Source organism: Coffea arabica, chromosome 1c (genome assembly GCF_036785885.1).
Source record: "Coffea arabica cultivar ET-39 chromosome 1c, Coffea Arabica ET-39 HiFi, whole genome shotgun sequence".
Taxonomy (NCBI): Eukaryota; Viridiplantae; Streptophyta; class Magnoliopsida; order Gentianales; family Rubiaceae; genus Coffea; species Coffea arabica.
In genome coordinates, this window is record NC_092310.1 from 55,072,501 (window position 1) to 55,095,238 (window position 22,738).

The window sequence follows — 22,738 nt, forward strand, 5'->3', positions numbered from 1 at the left end:
AAAATTTGCTCCAATTATGCCGCTTTCAATTATCTTTCAATTATGCCGCTTTACAATATCTGTTTCTTTTAAGTTACATGAAGTTATGGGTTATATTGAATTATTACTATGGACCTTTCAAGTTTTAACATTGGGTGACATAAAATAGATATAACAGATACGCAATCATAATAAATTACATGTTCATCTGTAAATGGATATGAATACAAGCATTTTTGTCCCCAAAAATGGTTATCCATAAAAGTCATGGTTAATGACGTGCTTATTTTCAAAAATGTAAACCATTTCTGGTGTCTTTCAAAAATCTTGCTTTCATGATATTTCTTTGGAACATTGCATTTATTTTTTTAAAAAAATGATATTTAATTGGATATTTTGTTCAAAAAATAAAAGATTGTTTCCTTCTATATTCCAGGTTTTAAATTACCCAACTCTTCCATTGTCTAATTGACATTTAATGTACCCACACGTTTCTTTGATATTGAGCCTGCTTTATAGCCACGTGTTATTCATCCAACTGGATTGGTACTATTATTCCAGGTTTTAAATTACTCAGCTCTTCCATTGTCTAATCAACATTTAATGTGCCTACGTGTTTCTTTGATATTCACGCTGCTTTATAGCCACGTGCTATTCATCCAACTGGATTGGTACTATTTTGCTTTATTCTTTTCACATCAATTGTCTCTCACTATCTAGTCTACATTAAATGCATCCACTCACTTGTCTGATATTAACAGTTTCTATACTATAATCCTGCATATATTAGTTGCGTTCCTTTTTCCATGTACCGCTTTTGTCCAAATCCCTTTTCTACGAAATTTATATAGCCCCGCAAATTTTGCCTTTCTCTATGAAATAAATATGTTCACAAGAATTTTCTCCCTTTACAAATATTTACATTCCCAACAAAATCAATATATCCAGAAAAAACCCTTAAATATATCCAGAAAAATTTGCTCCAATTATGCCGCTTTCAATTATCTTTCAATTATGCCGCTTTACAATATCTGTTTCTTTTAAGTTACATGAAGTTATGGGTTATATTGAATTATTACTATGGACCTTTCAAGTTTTAACATTGGGTGACATAAAATAGATATAACAGATACGCAATCATAATAAATTACATGTTCATCTGTAAATGGATATGAATACAGGCATTTTTGTCCCCAAAAATGGTTATCCATAAAAGTCATGGTTAATGACGTGCTTATTTTCAAAAATGTAAACCATTTCTGGTGTCTTTCAAAAATCTTGCTTTCATGATATTTCTTTGGAACATTGCATTTATTTTTTTAAAAAAATGATATTTAATTGGATATTTTGTTCAAAAAATAAAAGATTGTTTCCGTCTATATTCCAGGTTTTAAATTACTCAGCTCTTCCATTGTCTAATTGACATTTAATGTACCCACACGTTTCTTTGATATTGAGCCTGCTTTATAGCCACTGTGTTATTCATCCAACTGGATTGGTACTATTATTCCAGGTTTTAAATTACTCAGCTCTTCCATTGTCTAATCAACATTTAATGTGCCTACGTGTTTCTTTGATATTCACCCTGCTTTATAGCCACGTGCTATTCATCCAACTGGATTGGTACTATTTTGCTTTATTCTTTTCACATCAATTGTCTCTCACTATCTAATCTACATTAAATGCATCCACTCACTTATCTGATATTAACAGTTTCTATACTATTCATTATATTATACTTATTTTTATTCTTCCTGCTTACCTATCTATCAGATATCTACTACGCTCGAATCTCTTCTTATATTCACGCTTATTATTTCACTTCCTTTCATCATAATATCCTTCTCACCTGAACTCAGCACTCTTTACCCTACTGCATTTTTCTCTCCTGCTTATTTTCTGTTACTTTACTCCATCTTCGTTCCTGTGCCTCCTCGTTCATAAGTTACCTTCTAATTCTTACCTTTATTTTTGTCAGCCTTTCTATCTATTTTATAATTACTTTAGTTTTTACATGCATCGTTTATATATCTTCTCCATCAGCATTCTGCTTGCATTAATAACAATTTTGCCTCTTCCCATTGTCACCCCTTCATCAGACATGCATTTATGTCATTAGATGTTATTGCTCTTAGTATTTATAACTCTGTATTTATATCTCTGCTGCATGTCTTTTTTTCATAACAAATTGTTTGTTCTTTTGGTCATTTCTTTTTTTTACCGCCCTTCGCCATGTTTTTGCCCACTGGATTATACTCTTCTAATTTTCATGTTATGTATGCCTTATTTTCTTCGCTGTCTCTTGCTAATCTTCTTTTATGTTATTACTTTCGCGCACAATCTCAGAAAAAGCCTTTACATCCGATCTTAGTCATTAATATACCTACTTTAAATTTTCATTCTTTCTTTCTTGCTTCCATCCCATGCATGCTCACTTTATCTTCCACTGTATATGATTCTATTGTAAATACTTTTCCCTGATTGTGACTATTTCCCGTTTTTATTGCAGGCTTTCTTACCTTCTTCTGCTTATTCCATTTCTTCGCAACTGTTTGGTGTCAGATAAAAGGTGATCCATATCATCTTATATTGCCCTTCCTATCTTATATAATGTTTATATTTTGCTGCATCATATCAAATTGCTATTTTTTATTATCCTCATGTCCTTTATATTTGTTTCTACCTGTGTACTCATTCTCATGTCTTCCTTCTCACATTGCTTGTCCCTCCCCGTCTTATTCATTAGTTATCCTACATAATCATCCATACAATTAATCATGCCAGATATCTTTGTGTCCTCATTAGTTTTATTTAGTATGCCTCGAAAGCGTAAACTTTGCTCTGAAGATGAATATCGCATCCAAAATAACCAACGACGACGAGACAAATATGCTGCAGAGATAATCAGACGACACCATCGTGCTACCCAGACAGATACCAAAACAATAGACTGTATTCCGTTTCGCCCAACAGCCACTGCTGATATTCCGGATACTCCTCCTCCTAATTCTTTACAATATGAAGGATGCTTAATTGATGTTCCTATATATACTACTGCATCAGCAGCTAGCACTTCTTTGTCTCATGGATTTCCTGATCCTCTCTTGCCATCTCCATCTTTTGTTCCGAATGCCTCCTCATGCTTTCCTTTCTCTGTTGCCTCACTTTCCCATATAATGGATAGCTTATCTGCAGCAGCTATATCTCACATTGATCCATGTATCCACTGACTCCTTAATTCTTTCATATATTTCTTATTCCCACTTATTACTTATTTCAATAATAGCTAAAATACTAATTTCTTCATTTGTATATGTATATATATATATGTGTATCTAGACTATCTTCCTGCAGCCAGTGATCCTATCTTACAAAACTTTTCCACTCCATCACTATCTGATGTTACCAGCGACTGGTTCAATTGTCCCATTTATACCTGTACGTTTCCTATGTATTTCAACTCCCTCAATAGCTACTGAATATTGTATCATTATAATAGGTATCCATGCTACATTCTAGATTTCTACCAATATTATTGCTAAAACTACAATCATCAATTTTCAGCACAGTCACCAATCCTGACAGAACCATTGAATTCATCCCCTCTCCATCCAAAATCAGAATGGTACACCAATAAGTCTTTCCAATATTTTTATTACTTTTATCTCTCTATATAGAATAGAAAGCTTTTTCATTTTCATATCATAGCTCATGCACACTCATCTTTAATCCTTCAAGCTCCAACACGTCGGAGAAAAACTATGCCATTACTCCAGCAGATACCATCAGAACCAAGCATCTTACCATCTGTTCCAGATTGTCCACATTGTCATGCTAAACGCTTTTACATGGAACCACCAAGATTTTGTTGTGCATCAGGAGAAATTCGTCTAGCAGAAACAAAAATGCCAAATAAGCTACTGCAACTCTGTAGAGGGAGCAGTCCTGAAGCTATTGAATTTAGACAATGTATCAGGAGCTACAACAATATGTTTGGTTTTACATCATTAGGAGTTCACTATGACAGAGAACTGAGCAAAAGAAATAAAGGCATTTACACATTTCGAGTTCAAGGACAGATCTATCATTTTGTCAATCCACTCAAACCTTCTGATGGTGAAAAGGCATCAAATCTCCAGCTATATTTTTATGATACAGAACATGAAGTACAGAATAGAATGGTTCTTTCAGCCAAGTTCAGGGAATCAATTGTTCAGCAGCTAAAATCTGTTCTTGATCACAATCCTTATTCTGTATTTATCAGAAGATTAGCATATATTAAAGACCTGGATAGATACAGAATTTTTCTCAAGTCTAATCCTGGACTGGATCAACGTGTATTCAACATTTCCTCAGCATCTCAAGTTGCAGCAATTTGGTTGGATAACGACACTCTTAATGGAGACAGTTCAAGAGAGATTGAAATATGTACAACAACAAGAAACAGAAAAATAGTCAAACAACATTATGGTTGTTATGACACATTACAATACCCATTGATATTTCCTTCTGGAGAGACTGGATGGCATCCTGGAATACTTAGAAAAACAAAAACTCAGATTCTTCGGGACCCTCATCAGACTTGTGAAAGAGAACATTTGATTTCTATTAATCAATGCACTGATATAGAAGAAGTACTCACTGCAGAGCAAATTGGTATAACTATATCTACAAATCTTTACATTTTCTGCTTCTTATTTACTATAATATAAAATAACTCATGTTTACATTTTCTTTATCTTAACAGCTGCTAGAAAGAAAAAAAAGCAGAGGCCAACTGTTTCATGCAGAGAATATTATGCCTACAAGTTTCAAATGCGAGATGCAGACCAATCAAACTTACTGCATATCGGCCGTCTATTGCAGCAATATTCTGTTGATACTTATGTGAAGTTAGAGACATCACGCCTTGAATTTCACGGAAATAAACAAAACAAATTGACGACAGAAGCTTATCAGGGGTTACTAGATGTCATAGCAAAAGGTCACACAAATGGATCAAATGTGGGAAAACACATTATTTTGCCTGCAAGTTTTATAGGAGGACCAAGAGATATGCGACGGCGATATATGGATGCCATGACTCTCGTGCAACGTTATGGAAAGCCAGATATCTTCCTCACAATGACCTGCAATCCATCTTGGCCTGAAATAAAGAACCATTTGCTTGAAACAGATGAATCTCAGAACCGACCTGATTTGATTACACGAGTATTTCGTGCAAAAATAGAACAGTTGAAAGAAGATCTTTTCAAGAAACATCTTTTTGGTCATGTTGCTGCTTACACGTATGTTATTGAATTTCAAAAAAGAGGTTTGCCCCATGCTCACTTCCTCATCATTCTAAAGCAACAATCAAAGATGTTTTCACCTGAAGAGTATGACAAGATCGTTTCTGCAGAGCTTCTGATAGGCACAAATCACCATATCTATATTCTCTGGTTATAAAGCACATGCTTCATGGACCTTGCGGATCAATGAATCCAACTAATCCCTGCATGCGGCAAAATCACAAGTGCAGAAATAACTATCCCAAGGATTTCTCAGAGTATACAAAGTATGGAAAAAACTCCTATCCTATATACAAGAGACAAGATGATGGCAGAAAAGTATATATCAGAGAACACGAGCTAGATAACCTATGGATTGTCCCTTACAACCCATATCTGCTTGCAAAATATGACGGTCACATCAATATTGAAATATGTTCTGCTATTGAAGCTGTCAAGTACATCTATAAATATATATACAAAGGTCATGACAAAGTGATATATCAATTGACAGCAGAACAAGCAGATAAGATCATTGATGAAATAAAAAATTTCCAGTCTGCAAGATGGGTATATGCTTCTGAAGCTATGTGGAGGATCTATGCTTTTGATCTCAATGTTATCAGTCCATCAGTAATTTTGCTTCATCTCCACCTTCAAAACTGCCAATCAATGTGTTTCGATGAGAGTCAGCCTTTAACAGATGTAATCCAGGATGACAAACTTTCCCGAACAATGTTGACAGAATTTTTTTCAATGAATCGAACAAATGAAAATGCAGAAAATCTTAATCTGCTATACAAGGAATTCCCTCAGCATTTTGTATGGGATCAAGATGACAGAATATGGTATACCAGAAAACGAGGTCAAGTCATTGGTCGTGTAATAACAGCACATCCAATTGAAGGAGAGAGATATTATCTAAGAATGCTTCTCATGCATGTTCGGCGACCCACATCCTTTGATGATCTAAAAACAGTAAATGGTTATCTAACTTGCTCATTTAAAGAAGCTGCACAATTACGAGGATTGCTTCATATAGACAATGGAGCTCAAGACTGCTTATCAGAAGCTATTGTTTATAGAATGCCACAATCTTTAAGACAGCTATTTGCAGTCATCTTAGTCCACTGCTCTCCACCTGATCCACAAAAGCTGTGGTCACAATTCCAACCATTCTTATCAGAAGACATTGCAGCAGACTCATCTTTATCAAAAGATCAAATCATCACAAAAGCCCTTGCTTCAATTGATGACTATTTACAAATAATGGGAAAAAGCATAAAGCAATATGGCTTCTCAGATTTTATTCCAGATGTTCAATTCAGCGATCCTACAAAAGAAATACAAGCTGAACTTGCAATATCTGTGTCCAGAGAAGATTTGGCAGCAGTTTCTATGCTCAATCCTGGACAACAATTTGCATTTGACAGAATAATGCAAAAAGTGAATACAAATACATCAGCTGCATTCTTCATTGATGGCCCTGGTGGCACAGGAAAATCTTTCCTTTATAAAACACTCCTTGCAACAATTAGATCAAGATGCGACATTGCATTAGCAACTGCAACATCAGGAGCAGCTGCATCAATACTTCCAGGAGGCCGTACTGCTCATTCACGGTTCAAAATTCCTCTCCATCATGAAGCTAACAACACATGCAATCTTTCTAAGCAAAGTTCAATATCCCAACTGATCACAGTTGCAAAGCTCATAATATGGGATGAAGTAGCAATGGCCAAAAAATATGCAATCGAATCCTTTGACAGATTGCTTAGAGATCTGTTGAATTCTGATCAGATTTTTGGTGAAAAAATCATTGTTTTCGGTGGAGATTTCCGGCAAACGCTGCCAGTTGTCAGAAAAGGTCAAAAGGAAGATTACATTTCTGCATCAGTTTTCAATTCATATGTCTGGTCCCAACTTGAAAAAATACAGCTAACTCAGAATATGGGAGCATCTTTGGATCTAACATTTTCAGATCTCCTTCTAAGCATTGGAAAATGGCACACAACCGACCATTACAGATGACAAAATCAAGGTGCCTTCTCATATGATCATCCCTTTCATTAATGATCAGGCATCCTTAGACACTCTCATCACCACTGTTTATCCATCCTTCTCTAGCTTTCTACCTGGTAATCTTGCACTCATTAACAGAGTCATTCTCACCACAACAAACGATATTGTCCATGAAGTCAATCAAATTTTGATCCAGAAATTCCCTGGAGAAGAAGTCAGGTATATCAGTTTCGATCAAACAATAGACCAAAGCAAACAAGCCGATCACGGTGACTTCTTAAATACTATTCACCCTCCAGGATTGCCCCCACATGAACTGATTTTGAAGCGCAATTGCCCGGTCATACTCTTAAGAAATCTGAATCCTGCTGAAGGATTATGCAATGGAACCCGTTTGATTTGTTTGAATTTCAATAAAAATGTTATTCATGCTGAAATTTCAGTTGGAATTCATTCTGGTAAACAAGTTTTCATTCCTCGTATTCCATTGCATAGCTCTAATGATGAGTCATACCCAATACCTTTCAAACGTACTCAATTTCCAGTTTCATTGTGTTTTGCAATGACAATTAACAAATCACAAGGACAAACACTTGATTTTGTAGGATTGTATTTGAAAGAACCAGTATTCTCACATGGACAATTATATGTTGCCCTCTCTAGAGCTAAAACTGCTGATAATGTCAAAATTCTCCTTAGACCTATTCCTTCTGATTCTCTGTCCAATCATTGTACACGCAATGTAGTTTATCAGGAAATTTTGGCAGCTGCAGCTCATCATTGAGTATTAAACTTACATGTCTGTAATTACACATACCTATATTTATTCCTGTCTATATTTGCATATCTCTCTCATCAATAACATATTCTTCACTTTTTATGCTGCAGATATGGAACACAGGTGCACTACTGTCAGCAAGCTCACAGGCAAATCAAACGTTGGATAATAAAAGTCATCCTCATTGAAAAAACAAACATCTTCAGAGGAAAAGACCAAAACACCTTCCAACGCTTCATGTTTGAAGATGACCAGGTAAATTCCATTTCTAAATTCCTTTATTAAAAAAATATCAGTCATAAAACTAATCACTAATCTTCCCCCCTTATCTATTATCCATTACTACCTTCATTTATCACCAAGTTTCAATCAATTGATCACTGCTTTCTTTCCAGAATGAATCAATCCAAGCAATTGCTTTCACCAGAGACGTAAACTATACAGATAGCAGGCTTGATCTTTACCGTACTTATTACATTGGCAATGCTGCTATCTCAGCAATCACTGATCAAAGAAACCAAGCTGGTTCTGTACCATGGCAACTAACCATAAGCAAAACAACTTTCATCAAGCAAGCACAAAAAGAAAATGAGCTGAACTTACGCAATCGATTCCCCTTAACTTCCTTCTGGGATCTTGACATATATAAAAACAATGATTCCATCAGATTCAGTAAACCTCTCTTTACTATTATCATTTATTCAGCATACACATATATGTCTTACATTCTTTTATACTAACACTCCTTATCAATTCAATCTTCTTACCTATGCAGATCTCCTCTGTTGCCTAATTCAAGCATTTCCAGAAACTATTATAACTACAGCAAAAGGACCACACGCAATTCGCAGATTCGTTGCTGTTAATCCTGAGTAAATTTTTTATTTTTCATATATTAAAACACTCTTCCACAAAACTCATCTATTCATTCAATCAGTTTTCTATATAATAAATCCTCTTCTCTCCACATTATCAATCATTCATATAATAAATTATCTCTCTTACATATTGACATCTATATATATTCCAGATGTAGACCAATGATCTTTACCATGTGGGAACCATATATTTATATTGAAGGAATTCAGCTCATGAACATTATTCACAAATACCCAATAGTCTTGCTTGTCCGACCAAAGATCACAACATACCATGGTTAGTATATTGCTTATCACTAAAGTGATTATTTAGTAATATAAATTTAGAATATCTGTATGATTATCATTATTTACCAATATCAATCTACACTATTTGATTTACACTAATATAGATTATATATTATGCCTCCTACAGAATCATATATCTAACCAAATACTTTGTTTTCTCTTCTTTTTTTCTCTTTACAAATAACAACTCAAGGAATTGATATTGCTACTCGCCCCAATAGCACAATCATCATTGATCCACCAATACAACAGGCTGCTTCCCTTCAAATTTGGTATGTATCTCTTTCTCTCCTGCTTTTATCAGCCAGCATTTTATCATTAACAAATCAATATAACAGTTCCTAACAAATTCAACAAATATGACAGGTGTGATGAAAATAAACCATACATTGAAAAAGTCATCACTCAGAAGCTCTATGAAAAAAGCAATCAAAAGCTGATTGCTCCACCCCAGACTCAAATCAGACCGATCTCACAGATTCTTAGCTCTTCAGAACTGGTAAAATACATCTTTTCTTTTACCTGCTCTCTTGCAAAAAAGCTAAATACACAATTTACTTAAAACAATCATGATTTACAAATTTTTCCCTTTTAAATAGATCAAAAATTTTTGGATCAAAGGAACTCCATTGATAGCCAACTTTGAGCAGAAATTTTTTGTTCCTAGCTGTGCTACATGTGGTAAATCAACGGGAGCAATGATGGATATTGAATTTGACTGCAGCTTCTGTGAAACAAAAGACAGAAAGCCAAAACCAAAGTATCTATTTTCGTTCAATCAATTACATAACTGTTCCTTTACATTCTTTCCAATATACATCATCCTAATCTTACTCCTCTCGTCTTTATAGAGCAAAGCTCCAACTTAACATACATGATGACACTGGCTACTTGCCTGCTACCGTTGAAGAAAAATATGCAGAAGCTCTGCTTGACATCACTGCGACTGAAATCTATGACAGATATATCAAGGTAACTATCAAGTCATTATTACCTATAAAGAAAACATTCAATACACTTGATTTTTTTCATTACTCAATATATATTTCTTTTCAATAATGCAGAACATCCCCATTGCTATTGATGCTATCAATGAAAAAATTCAGCAGCAAAGATTGCTTTGCGAGATGAGATCATATCTACCATCTCACAGACAATTTACTCCTCTTTACTTTCTCACTGCCTTCCTTCCTGATAAGTCATCACCCCATCCTCTTCTCGAACACACAACTGAACAAAAAACCCCAGAACCAGAAGTAAACCAATTGATTGACACGATGGCTCCATCAGAGAAGCTGATAACCCCAACCACTCCTGTTGATAAATGTACACCTGCTGTCACTTCCACCTCAGTTTACACAAACATTACTTCAGCTGGATCTTCCACATCCCAGATGACTGCTCTTCCTGAATCTAACACTCCAACGTTGCCCATATCTGCCAAACGTAGCTTAGATGACCAGTTTGACCAGGAATCCAAGCATCAGAAAATCACATGAACTCTAACCAAATATCCACCCATGTCGATACTTTTGATTCCCTGCAGCTATCAATCACATTTTGGTGTCATCTGCTTTATGTAGAAACCAAACCTAAAAAGCAGCATATATTTTTGTTTGATACCTCATCAATCACATGTAAAGCTGCATCATAAATATAACACAATGCTTACATTAACTTATCACTTTTCTTTACTCCAATGCATTTCCAACAACTCACCATAACTATCTATTCACATGACAACAGTTTCATTACAATACCAACAAAATAAAATAAATAAATTACTCTTCTCTTCCAATATATTACTGTGTCTTCACATGTCTAACAAACCAACAAATAAAAAGATATCCAAATAACACAAAAAAAATGCGCCGCTCATATAAGATACCATACATCAATAACAATCGCTATCAATATAATAACTGCATATAACTAAAACCCAGAATCCCAAAACCCTCATGGCAATACCTACTTTTATAGACTGGACAATAGAAACAATAGAAGAAAATGACCAACTCATCATCTCCTTATTTTACCTTCATACTATTAATGGACAAGCACTTCAAGCAATCCAAGCAACCCCAACATCCAATAACACATTTACATATGAAATCAGTACCAATTTCAGGAGAGCTATAGGTTCCAGATTCACTGATCCCAATCTTCAATATTGGTCATCACACTTCGATGCTGTAAATTGGCTCACATCCTTCATATCTGACTATCCACCGACAGAACTAATATCAAGTAAGTTTTTTCCCCTCATATTCAAAAATAGTACATTTAACATCCTATTCTCTGATACATAACCTATCTATTTTCCACTAACCAAATACAAAATATCCATCTATAACAATCTCAGGTTCCCCACCAATCTCATTTCTCGTTGAGTATAACCAAACATTTCCAGAAGGATTGGTAAACTAATATAACTCATACTTTTACATCTCAATTTTTACACATCTTATATTATAACCAATTCTTTTTATTGCAGAGAATTAATCCATCATTTTATCCGCATTTAAGAACCTGTTGGACAGACACAATGATTATACGAAATGGAAATCGCACATGGTTCATCAAGCTCGATACAAGCTTTCAACTATCTGGATGGAACAAATTCATACAAGACCACAATCTACAACATCGCTCCATTCTTCGATTTTTACACATAGGATGTATGGTCTTCAGAGTTGCCATCTATAATCAAAATAACTGCTTAGCTTCTCATGAATGGAACATCCTTCTCAATCATCCAGAATCATCCATTGGATGCAGTAAGCAATACATTCTCAATAAAACAATCCCACCTCTCTATTACAAAATACACTAACACTTGTATTTCGTATAACTGCAGCGCTATTCACAGAACAAGAGAGACTAATGACTCATTTCTCATTTTATATAATGCTAACAGCAAACGATCTCGAATCTTTGGTCAGTTTACTACAAATTACATTCCAATGAACATAATACATACACCACATTACTCATCTCATTTCATATTACTCTTCCATTTTTCCTCTGCTTTATATCTCAGGTACTTACTGGTGATATCCCATCAAATATACAAACAAATGACATAGGAATAATCAACTGCTATCATGCTAAAACTCGATGGATCTTCCAACTTGAAGAAAAACAAATAACAGAAGGCTGGCCAACATTCGCGCAAAAATACTTCTTACATGAAGGAAGTGTCGTCCTCTTCACCTTGCTAAATGAAAACAACTACGATATCCAACTCTTCAACAGAGACTTTATCCAAGAATCCTGATTAAACATCTTACCTATACCCTCTTATACATAACAATTATAGTATTGTTTATCCTTATATTTCTACTGTTGCTATTTCTCCTACAATATTTGTCTCAATATAATATATATTTTTTTCAGTTACATCATGTATAATTTTGTTTCTATATATAGGCATTTACTATAATTTTAAAACAAAACTTTTTTTAAAATTTTAGTCTTCGATCACATATTTTTCAATTTTTTACATTTTCAAATATTACTGAAGAAACATTTCTCTAATACACAGAAATTATCCTCTTTTTTTAAAAACAATTAGTCATATGAATGCAAGCTAATAAAAAATGATAAAATTCATTTATATTTACTAGATACACAACAAATTTTTATTAATATATATATTTTTCAAAAAATTTGTACTTTTTATCAATTTATATATTCTCCACAAAATAAATACATATAAAAACACAAATAATAAATATATATATATTTTCCACCATCTATATACATTTATATATATCTATATATATATTTACCATTTTATTTTAAGTGATAGAATCATTTAATTTTTTTAATCTGTATACTTTTTGTACTTTTCTTTCTTTGTTATATTTTTATATATCTACTTATGTATATATACATATGCATGTGCAATATAAAATTTATTTAACAATTAATCTTTACAATGTTTTATATAATAATATACTAAAAATAATAAATACAGAAATTTAAATCCAATACAACTACATCACAATTATCAAATCTTTACATCACATTAATTTTAAAAAATCCAATACAAATCACATCAATTTCCCTATATTTATTTACAAATAAAAAAAACTAATATACCACTCATCTATCCACTATTGCAACTCTAATATTATACAAAATATTCTAAATCTATATCACTAAATAAATCTAACATTATACTATAACAAACAATAATGGACACCCCGCAGAAGCCGCGGGGCACCAAGCCTAGTAATCATTAATTCAACCATGTAGGCATGGAACAGAACTTTTCAAATTGACAAGCTTGCATGTATAATCATTCACCTGTTTTAGATCTCATGTTTGTAGGTGTCAATGACAACTCAATCCGGAGCGAGCAAATTTTTCTCTCTTTCTTTCTTTTTTTTTTTTTCTAATTTACACTAGTTAAAGTTAAACTTCGAGTGGCTTGGTTTTTGGTCTTATTTCAGTTTTTTTTTTTTTATCAATCGTCACATCCTATTCTTAATTCTATTGCAACCTATACAAAAAAAAAAGGTCGAATTGAGCCGGTGTTTTTAGATGGAGAGGATCCGATCCTTAGAGTAAAAAAATGTACTACTGTACACCCTTTAAAATTAGAGGGAAAAAATCCGATCTTTAGAGCAAAGAGATGTATTAGTGCACACTCTTTGTATTTTATACTTTCATCTGATGGTCAACTCGCTTAAGGCGAATTGGTTGTTTTAGCTTGAACGTATGAAATGCTAACACTGTTGTGTGGTTGAGGTCTCGCTCTCTGTTACGTTTTGATTACGTTTTGATTATACAAATGTATAGGTACTGACAAAAAAAAAAGAAATTACGTCTTAAAAATTAAGTCGAAACTCAAAATACCAAACTACCCAACAAATTCGTCGACCTTTTAGGGATGCAGATTGGAAAGAATCAGTAGAATATTGACAAGACAAGATCCGCGGCCGCATGTTGTTTGGCTGTTGATGCTTTCATTTCACGGATAAAATAGCTTTTTGGTATGATTAAACTGATAAAATAAACTGTGGATTGGATCTACTCCAACAGCAAGTTCGAAACATCCGGAAAGTGGGAGCTATATTAGGACCCAAAGAGAAGACCCGATTTCGGCCCAAGAAGACTCTGTTTGAAAGTGTGAAATGGGCGGAGGAGCTTCTGGTTTGGTGAAGAAAATGGGCTGGGCATAAAGTTTGCCAAATTTCTCACATTTGACAGATTATCTTTGTTTGTAGCTCAAGTGCCAATTTTCTTCAAGATCCCACTACAAATCATCCAGTACTTGATGTGAAGCCAATGAGCTGTTGCTTGGAGTAAATAAAGTCAATTGATCAATCTTTGTACCAAGGAAATTCATGCTACATTTGATGTGAGGCGTTTGAAAAACTAGGTCTTTTATTTATTATTACATAAAGAGTGGAACCAATTCCTGTAAAGCTATCAGTACATCTTTTCTTAAATGATACATACCAATACACGATACATATTTTACAACTTTCAATTGCCCTTTGTGTCGATCGCTATAAAGACATATAGATGCATCTTCATTCGCATTCATCGTATATTTCACTTTTGCAATTTACAAACCCATCTCCAACAATAATGGACAATAATGGATTGCATTTTTTGTCATTTTTCATGGAAAAATTACTGTAGCGATTTGATGTATGTGAGAGAAAAAGATAATAGGAAAATGTGATCACGGAAAATGACGTAATTTTTCGACTAAAAACGGCAATCCAAACAAGGCGTAAGAGTTTCTCATCTTTGATTCCTTTACATCCCAACACTACCACCTCCTCTTGTTTGTATTCCCTATATCGCTAATGGTTATCTAGCACACCACCTCTCTTCGTCGATCTCATCGCTCAAGATCGTCGATCTACCATTGATATCACTTGAACATGAACGCTCTCATCATCTATTTATAAATGTAATCGGCGGTGATAGATACATATAACATCTTTGCCCTTCTTGCTATTGTACTCCCACTATTTTTTTTTCGGGTCAGTCATTCATCTGCTTCCCTTATCACCTTGTCTTTGTTTTTCTTTCTCATTGATCTCCAATTTTGTATGTGCACTAAATTTTTTTTTTTAATACTAAAATTTCAGATTGAAGACAGCCCCAAGTTGATGTCCTTCAAAATTGGGGTCTTTTCTTTTTCGCTTAACTACAAGTTACATATAGTTTGGAGTAGAAAATATCTAGCAGCAATAAAAATGGATTACCCTCAAATATTTCATTTGACTCTTGTGGCCTGGATGCTAGATGGCAGAAGGCACATATCCTTGTTTATGCGAGTCCATGGATTTGGAGAAAGAGGGTTTCCAATTGTGTCTCAATCACCGGCCCAAAGCCAATGCCTTCTAAATAGGAACAGATTCTTGTAGCATCGAAAATATTAAATACGAAGTACTACAAAAACTACAGCATCATCCATTTTAATAGATTATTTGTTGCTTGCCTTTTCGGACAACAACCAGTATACCGTCAGAACACGTATAAAAGGACTCAGCTACAACAACCAGACTCCCGTCAGAATACGTACAAAAGGACTCAGCTAGCTGTATCTGCATGCTGTTTTCCATTTCAGGAATAGTGGAATACTACCATCAGAACTCCCAAAAAAATACTAATAATAATAATAGTGCTCTCCACCATGACTAGTGCAGAATCAAGGCAGTGATGAAGATTGAAGAATCGCTTTCCTGAGGTTCGCACTTCAATGCATCAGCGGCCTTTGTTCCTCCTTTCTCGTCTCCCTTCCCACTTCTGCTTCTGGCCTTCTCCCTACTCCTTTCCCATTCTGAAAGCACATATTCCCCCCCAATTTGCCCGCAGCTTCATTCGCCATCAAAACTCATGCCTCTGATACCACCGAAACATCTCTCTTTAACTGGCGGCCGCCAGTTTCTTTCTTGACATCACCATTCAGTATTCACACGAGGGGGGGGAAAAGAAAAAGAAAAAGAAAAAATCAACAGTAACCCCCAATTTGTCACCATCTCTGTTTTAGCCAATTTAATGGCCAAATCTTCAACTTAGCTCAAATCTTGATCCTACTTAACCTAATGGTTCCAATTCCCGCCTTTCAAAGCCATCACCTTCACCTCCCCAGCTTTATTTTAAAAAATTCTCAAAGTCACTCCGTTTCCGATATTTTCAACCTTCCTCACACCACCCGCCATGGTTACACAAAGCCAAGACCCAAAATGCCTGGTCGTTGGCAATTACTGCCACGACGTTCTCATTAAAGACGACGCTGTATTAGCTGAATCTCTCGGCGGCGCCGTCTCCTTCGTCTCCGCCACCCTCGATGGCCTCTCCGTCCCCTCCCATTGCGTCGCTAAGGTGGGCTCCGACTTCGCCTACCCGGTCGATCACCAACCCCTGCTAATCCCTTCTTCCAAGACCACTCTTTTCCGTGCCCATTTCTCCTCCAAAATCAGCCGCCAGGATCGGGTCTTGAAACGGGTCCATGCATGCGACTCGATTTCCTCTTCGGATCTCTCGTTCAACTCCAAATTCGATTTCGGGTTGGCTGTCGGAGTTGCGGGAGAGATTTTGCCCGAAACTTTAGAGAAAATGATTGATTTGTGCGGCTTAGTTCTGGTCGATATTCAAGCTTTGATTCGGGAATTTGATGCGGTGGACGGAACAGTAAGGCTTGTTGAATTGAAACAAACTGATTTTTTCCGGTTATTGCCGAAAATCGGGGTCTTAAAGGCATCGGCGGAGGAGGCGCCGTACGTGGATGTGGAGGAGGCGAGGAAATGGTGTTGTGTGTTGGTGACTAATGGGAAAGATGGGTGTACTGTCTACTGGAAGGATGGGGACCTGCAGATTGCGCCTTTTCCGGCAATTCAAGTTGATCCAACAGGTGCTGGTGACAGCTTTTTAGGAGGGTTTGTAGCTGGGCTTGTTCACGGTTTGGCTGTTCCTGATGCTGCATTGTTGGGGAACTATTTTGGGTCACTGACTGTTGCCCAAATGGGGCTTCCAGAATTCGATTCTAGATTGTTGGAGGTTGGTTCCGTTCCTGAAATGAGTTTTTTTTAACTTAAGAATTTTGTCAATTGCGAATTAGTTCATTTAATTTGTCTGCCTTCATACATGTCGCAGTCTGTTTTTCTATAATTGGCTGTTTTGATAAGGTGAAGGAAAATGTAATTTTAGGGTGATGGTATACTTGAATTGAGGCTTTTAGTTCACTTTTATAACTAATGCAAGCAAGCAGAAAGCAGTAGACTCTGTTCCTCATTCAGAAGCTTGATTCTTCTGGTGATGCTACGGTAAAATGAGCCTCTGCTGTCTCTTCTTAGTTGATCATTGAAGTTGTACTATCTAGCACCATTACATGGCTTTATGCAGTTTGTTTTGTGTGATTAGTGGTCTAGAAAAATTTGCTGCACATTTCAAGTTGTATATTAGTGTCATACTGATACTTACCTATATGTTAAAGCATTAAGATGCCAATGGAATGTGACCTATTTTTCCATTGCAAATAGCTGGGTTTTGGTAGTGCAGAGTGAAGTTTGAGCGAGTTTTATTATTTGGACTTGATTCTGCATCTTTTCTGGAATATCATCTTAGATAGAATGATCTACTCATTCAATAGAGCAACCGCGCTCCTTTTGAGAACTTCTCTCTGTTTTTGAAGGAGTAGAAGTTTGTTTACTCGTTTATAATGTTAGTAACTTTCAAATGACACTCTAGTTTGGCCTTTGGCTACTAATGCGGAGCATTTTGAGTGCAAGCGTGTGAACATTTTGTTCACTTTCTCTCTTTTAAGAGTATATATTGTGCCTCGCACATTGCGTGAAGGTCCCCAGATGAGGCCACAATTTGTATAAACTAAATGGAAGAAGAATTAGATAAGCTACTGTTTGCAAACTATTTAACTTCAATTGGTGGTCAATGAGCAAAAGTAAGCAAAAGTGTCGACAACAACGCCAGGTATCAATTGCAAATACTTTTGCTTTTTTCTTGCTAGGAATCAGAACATGTATATTATCTTATTGAGGTAGTATCTGATTCGTTGGTAACTGAGTTTTAGGATGTTTCGCATGGGATTACAGTTCAGCGCTCACGTTTTAATTTGGGTTAGCTGTGGACTTCATCTTATCTTCTGCAATTGATCCATACAAAACCACCATATTAGCATGCTGAAGCTTAACAAAATAATGATCAGAATTTACTGTAAGGAAAGCACTGTTACTTTGGAAGCATACATTGTTGCTGATGTTATATTAAGTGAGATTGGTTTAGTTAATTGGTCAATTGCTTCTTCAAGCTTTCTTGATTAAAAAAGAAATGTTATTATGAGATAGAAAAATGTAGAAGCACGACTACTTTCCATCAGAGACATGCATAAGTAACTACCTTTAGAAGTGCTTCCACACATGCACTCTAGAATTCTTCTTCTTAGCTGAGGGCTTTTGTACGTGAAGTATTCAGAAAGTATTTGATAAAACTAGATATTACAGACCAAATGCAAACCATCCCTTCATATATTTTATTCACCAATTGATGGTATCAATTTAAGAACTTCTTGCACATAACATTTTCATCTCCAATGTGCAAAGCTTTCAAAACATTTACTCATTTAAAAAGAATAACATATCATTTTAATGGAATAACATCGGTGTCTTAGTAGTACCAAAGAATTCAACTCATTTGCTGAAATAGGATAACTAAGTTCATTAAAAGAAATATTCCAGCTAATCTTTTTTTTTTTCACATAATTGTGCTAAGTTGACAACTAGTTTCAGCAGTCCCTATAGATACTTTGGCACAACACAAATAACAAAACTGAAACCAAATACTAGAATCAAGGAAAGAGAAGGCACATTAATTGATGACATTCATGTAGAGCTGGCAACAGTAGATTACTAGGTTTACCTCATATAAACTTCCTGTAAACGGGATGCCTCTCTTTTATTGTTGAATAGCATATGAATATTTGTTAGTAAACAATAGAAAAAATGAAACACTGCAGGAAGCAAATACCTTATATGAGCTGAACTTAAGAAATTAAAAATTAATATTGATTCCTCAATGTCATTGTAGTAACTGAAGATTAAATTTTATGCAGACAGTCATAGTCTATGGATACGGCTTCTACTCCATGGCTTCATAGATTTCTCTTTTTTCATGCCCTGACCTCTTAGTATAGCATCCACTTCATTTTTTTTTCTTCTTTTCTAGTACAGTTTCTTGTTTCGACTCTCTCTGGTTCTCTCGCTTTTGTTTAACTTTAATAAATGGCCAAAAAAAGACTGTGATGAATTGTTTAACAAATGCCATCTTCTTACTTCCAAAAAAGCTGTTAAAAGGATGGCAAAAATGCTAAGAGAATTTAACTAAACTGAACCTAATATCAAGTTTCTATTCCTGGAGGCCATGAATTCAATACAGAATCAAAAGAAAGGATCCCAGATCTGAATTTGCACATCACTATCTACTGCAACATTGATAATTTGTCGTGTACAACATATCTCAAGATAAGCATACTATTTAGGAATCGATACTCTATATGGTAACTTAGACAAGCTTATTTACAAATTTGTACTCTTAATCTGTGTTTCCTTTTTGTCTTTAACAAGATGGTTAATCATAATTTTTTAAGAAAAAATGGTACTGCCCAGCCCAAAAACATTTTAACAAAGCGCCATATAGTGGAATTCTAAATAGTTTAGCGATAACCGAATGAGTACAAAAATGAAGCTATTGCACTATCAAATTGGATAGGGAAAATGGAGCAAGCAGTGAAGTTTGAGTGAATTGAATTCTGCACCTTTCATGGAATATCATAAACAACATTGCTCTTCTCTAAGCCGTCTAGCGAGAGAACTTCTTCTCTCTGTCTTGCATTCGTTTAATATTTTGTAATAATGATAACTTAAATGACATAGTAGTTGAGCCTTTGGATTTAATTGACTGGTTTCATGCTGTGCTTTGCTAGTTATAGTCTGAACAGCATACTGAGCGACTTGATTGTAGTCCACCAGGCTGTGCTTCCTGTTCTTGCAGATGGAGCATTGGTAATGCAATATGAGTGAACTTTTCGTTCACCTTCTTTCTTTTAAGATGATAAAGGTCTTCTACGTGACGTTACGCTGGTGTTGAATTAGCTTATCATAAAATATTATTAAAGCATACTGCTTGAGCCTTGAGATTTTAGTGTGGAGCATTCTTAGCGCAATTAGGTGAAGTTCTCTCGTTTACTTTCTTTCTTGTAAGATAGTAGAGACCTAGTTGAAGTTATGCCAGTGCCACCTTAACTTCTTAAATGTGAAGGTTTGCACTTTTATACTAGCTATGCACTTTCTAACTGCTGTTTTCATTGAAACAAATGCATGACCATAAGGCTACTTTCCCTTGTATCATGGCAAACAAGTTTCCTCTATATCTTGTTGTCCATTTAATTGAAGCCTTCATTTTTAGCTAGATCTCTCCACTATGCTCTATCTAGGGTGTTGACATGTATCCTTTAAAGCCACGATGTTCTTCTATTTGGTCAAAAATTTAAATTATTTGATTTTTATAAATCTTGCCAATTGGTATTACGTGGTGCTCTCATTATCATGGTGATAGATAAAATGGCGGGCTTTGCTATTGATGCTGTTCTTTTGGTATACTGCTGCATATACCTCTGGAGTGCAATTTTTAAGGCCACCGATGCTGTTTAGCATTCAAATGTGTTGCGTCATTAAATATATGGATTTTAGTGTCAACATTTCGAAATGCAGAATTTTGTTTGCAATTGCAAATGTATTTTTGACTGGCTTGCCATGGTTTGGATTGACTTGTTGGGGGTTGGTCTGCCACTACTATGCCTGATCATTGCACGAAGGATAATGGCTCTCTTTATGGTTTTATATGAAAACCTATCGCTGTCCACAATTAGCTTTAGCAGGACTTTTTGAGAATCTCTGATGATTTATTGCCATTTCTGCATTGAGGATGTTCCAACTTTCTGCAATGACTCTAATTTGCTCTTCTTTATGCTTGCAGCAAGTCAAGGATGAGGTGGAGAGGAGAAGGCTGCAGTGTCTTGGCTGCGACATGGGTCAAGACGATGGGCTGAACTTTGTAAAGCCACTAGATCATGAAGAGTTCCATACCGTACTCAGCAAAGCCAAATAAGTTCCATACTGTACTTAGTGCAGCCGCATGGGTCAAGACGATGGGCTGAAGTTTGTAAAGCCACTAGATCATGAAGAGTTGCATACCGTACTTAGTGCAGCGATACAAGTTCCGCTAATGCTGTGAAAGATAGCAGTTGAAGTTTGCCTGATTCTCTTGTAGCAGACTAGCAGTAGGGCAGCAATGCGCCAGCACTCCAATGTTTAGCAGAAAGCGTTGCTTGTTATGTTTATGAAAAACTAATTAGGTCTGCTGACAGTCTGCTGACAGTTGACCATGACAAAATTGTCATGTTGCCTTCTCCGAAGTTTAATACTCTTGTGCTTGAAAAGAGATTTCTTGAAAATTTGGATACAAAATTGTTGCTGTAATGAACAGATATCAAGCAAGAATTTGCATAGTTAATTCTAGCATAATTTACAGGGAATTGGAGAGATCATGCTTATTACTTATTAGTTGTTTTTTAGTGTGCCTGTATTGCTGCATTAATCTATACTTTCACCTTCTTGTGAATCCTCCAAAGATAAGGTGGCATTTGCTGCGTTATGGTGAAAAGCTCCCCAGTATCTGGTACGGGATGATAAGCGACAGCTAACTGCAGAGAAGAACTAAAAAGATCCTCAATATACTACCATCTTGTAGACTGCAAGTACAATTGGAAAAGAAATGGAATTGATGGAAATGATGAAAGTAAGACTAACACAAATGCAAGCAAACACCAATTCCTTTCCCGGCATATGACTTAAATTGGACATACCAGGGATGTTCCTGCAATTTGATATCGGGAAAATCGCCAATTTAGTCCTTAAACTATTTTACTAAAGCCGATTTGGTCCCTAAAAATTTTATCGCACCAATTAAGTCCCTTAACTAAAATGCTTGTGCCAATTGAGGACTTATACGGCGTCGTCACCCAAAACTCATATATCTGTACAGAAAACAACGGCCAGGCATGGGCCTTTTTGGAAGTTCGCATCCTAATTTCTACAAGGAAGCAAGACAGAGCCCATTTTGCATTCGAATTGGGGGAAACCTGTGAAATTAGGGGTTTTCCAAGACTCTTAACCCATTTAATGATTTGATTCAACATTTAAATTTAATTAATTGAAAATTTAATATTTTAGACACAATTGGTAATAAAAAATAGAGCATCAGTTAGCGAAACTCAATTAATTCACTTATCACTGATATACATTCAAATGTATCGGACATGGGATGTGTTTGATTAAACTAGAATGTGAAACTTGAAATCTGTTAAATTATTAAATTATTAAGTATTAATCTGGCACATATAGTACATTAAGTGGATAAGTCAATAACTGGTTACTTATATTTTGCAGCAAGTTTTGTTTAGAAATTTCAGTGCCACTTAA

The 22,738-nt window shown here is 35.4% G+C and overlaps 3 protein-coding genes across 3 annotated transcripts; all 3 read left to right on the forward strand.

Moving 5' to 3' along the window:
- Positions 1-2,077: 2,077 nt before the first annotated feature.
- On the forward strand, positions 2,078-6,019 carry LOC140004472 (uncharacterized). The gene is made up of 2 exons (XM_072049054.1): positions 2,078-4,635; positions 4,727-6,019. Exons 1-2 carry the CDS (start codon positions 3,741-3,743, stop codon positions 5,425-5,427), a joined length of 1,596 nt encoding a protein of 531 aa, XP_071905155.1. The 5' UTR covers positions 2,078-3,740; the 3' UTR covers positions 5,428-6,019.
- On the forward strand, positions 5,457-7,280 carry LOC113742841 (uncharacterized). The gene has a single exon (XM_027270847.2). It carries the CDS (start codon positions 5,457-5,459, stop codon positions 7,278-7,280), a length of 1,824 nt encoding a protein of 607 aa, XP_027126648.2.
- Positions 7,281-15,889: 8,609 nt separating this feature from the next.
- Positions 15,890-21,792, forward strand: LOC113730562 (inositol 3-kinase-like). The gene is made up of 2 exons (XM_027255309.2): positions 15,890-17,243; positions 21,234-21,792. Exons 1-2 carry the CDS (start codon positions 16,404-16,406, stop codon positions 21,363-21,365), a joined length of 972 nt encoding a protein of 323 aa, XP_027111110.2. The 5' UTR covers positions 15,890-16,403; the 3' UTR covers positions 21,366-21,792.
- The last annotated feature ends 946 nt before the right edge of the window (positions 21,793-22,738 follow it).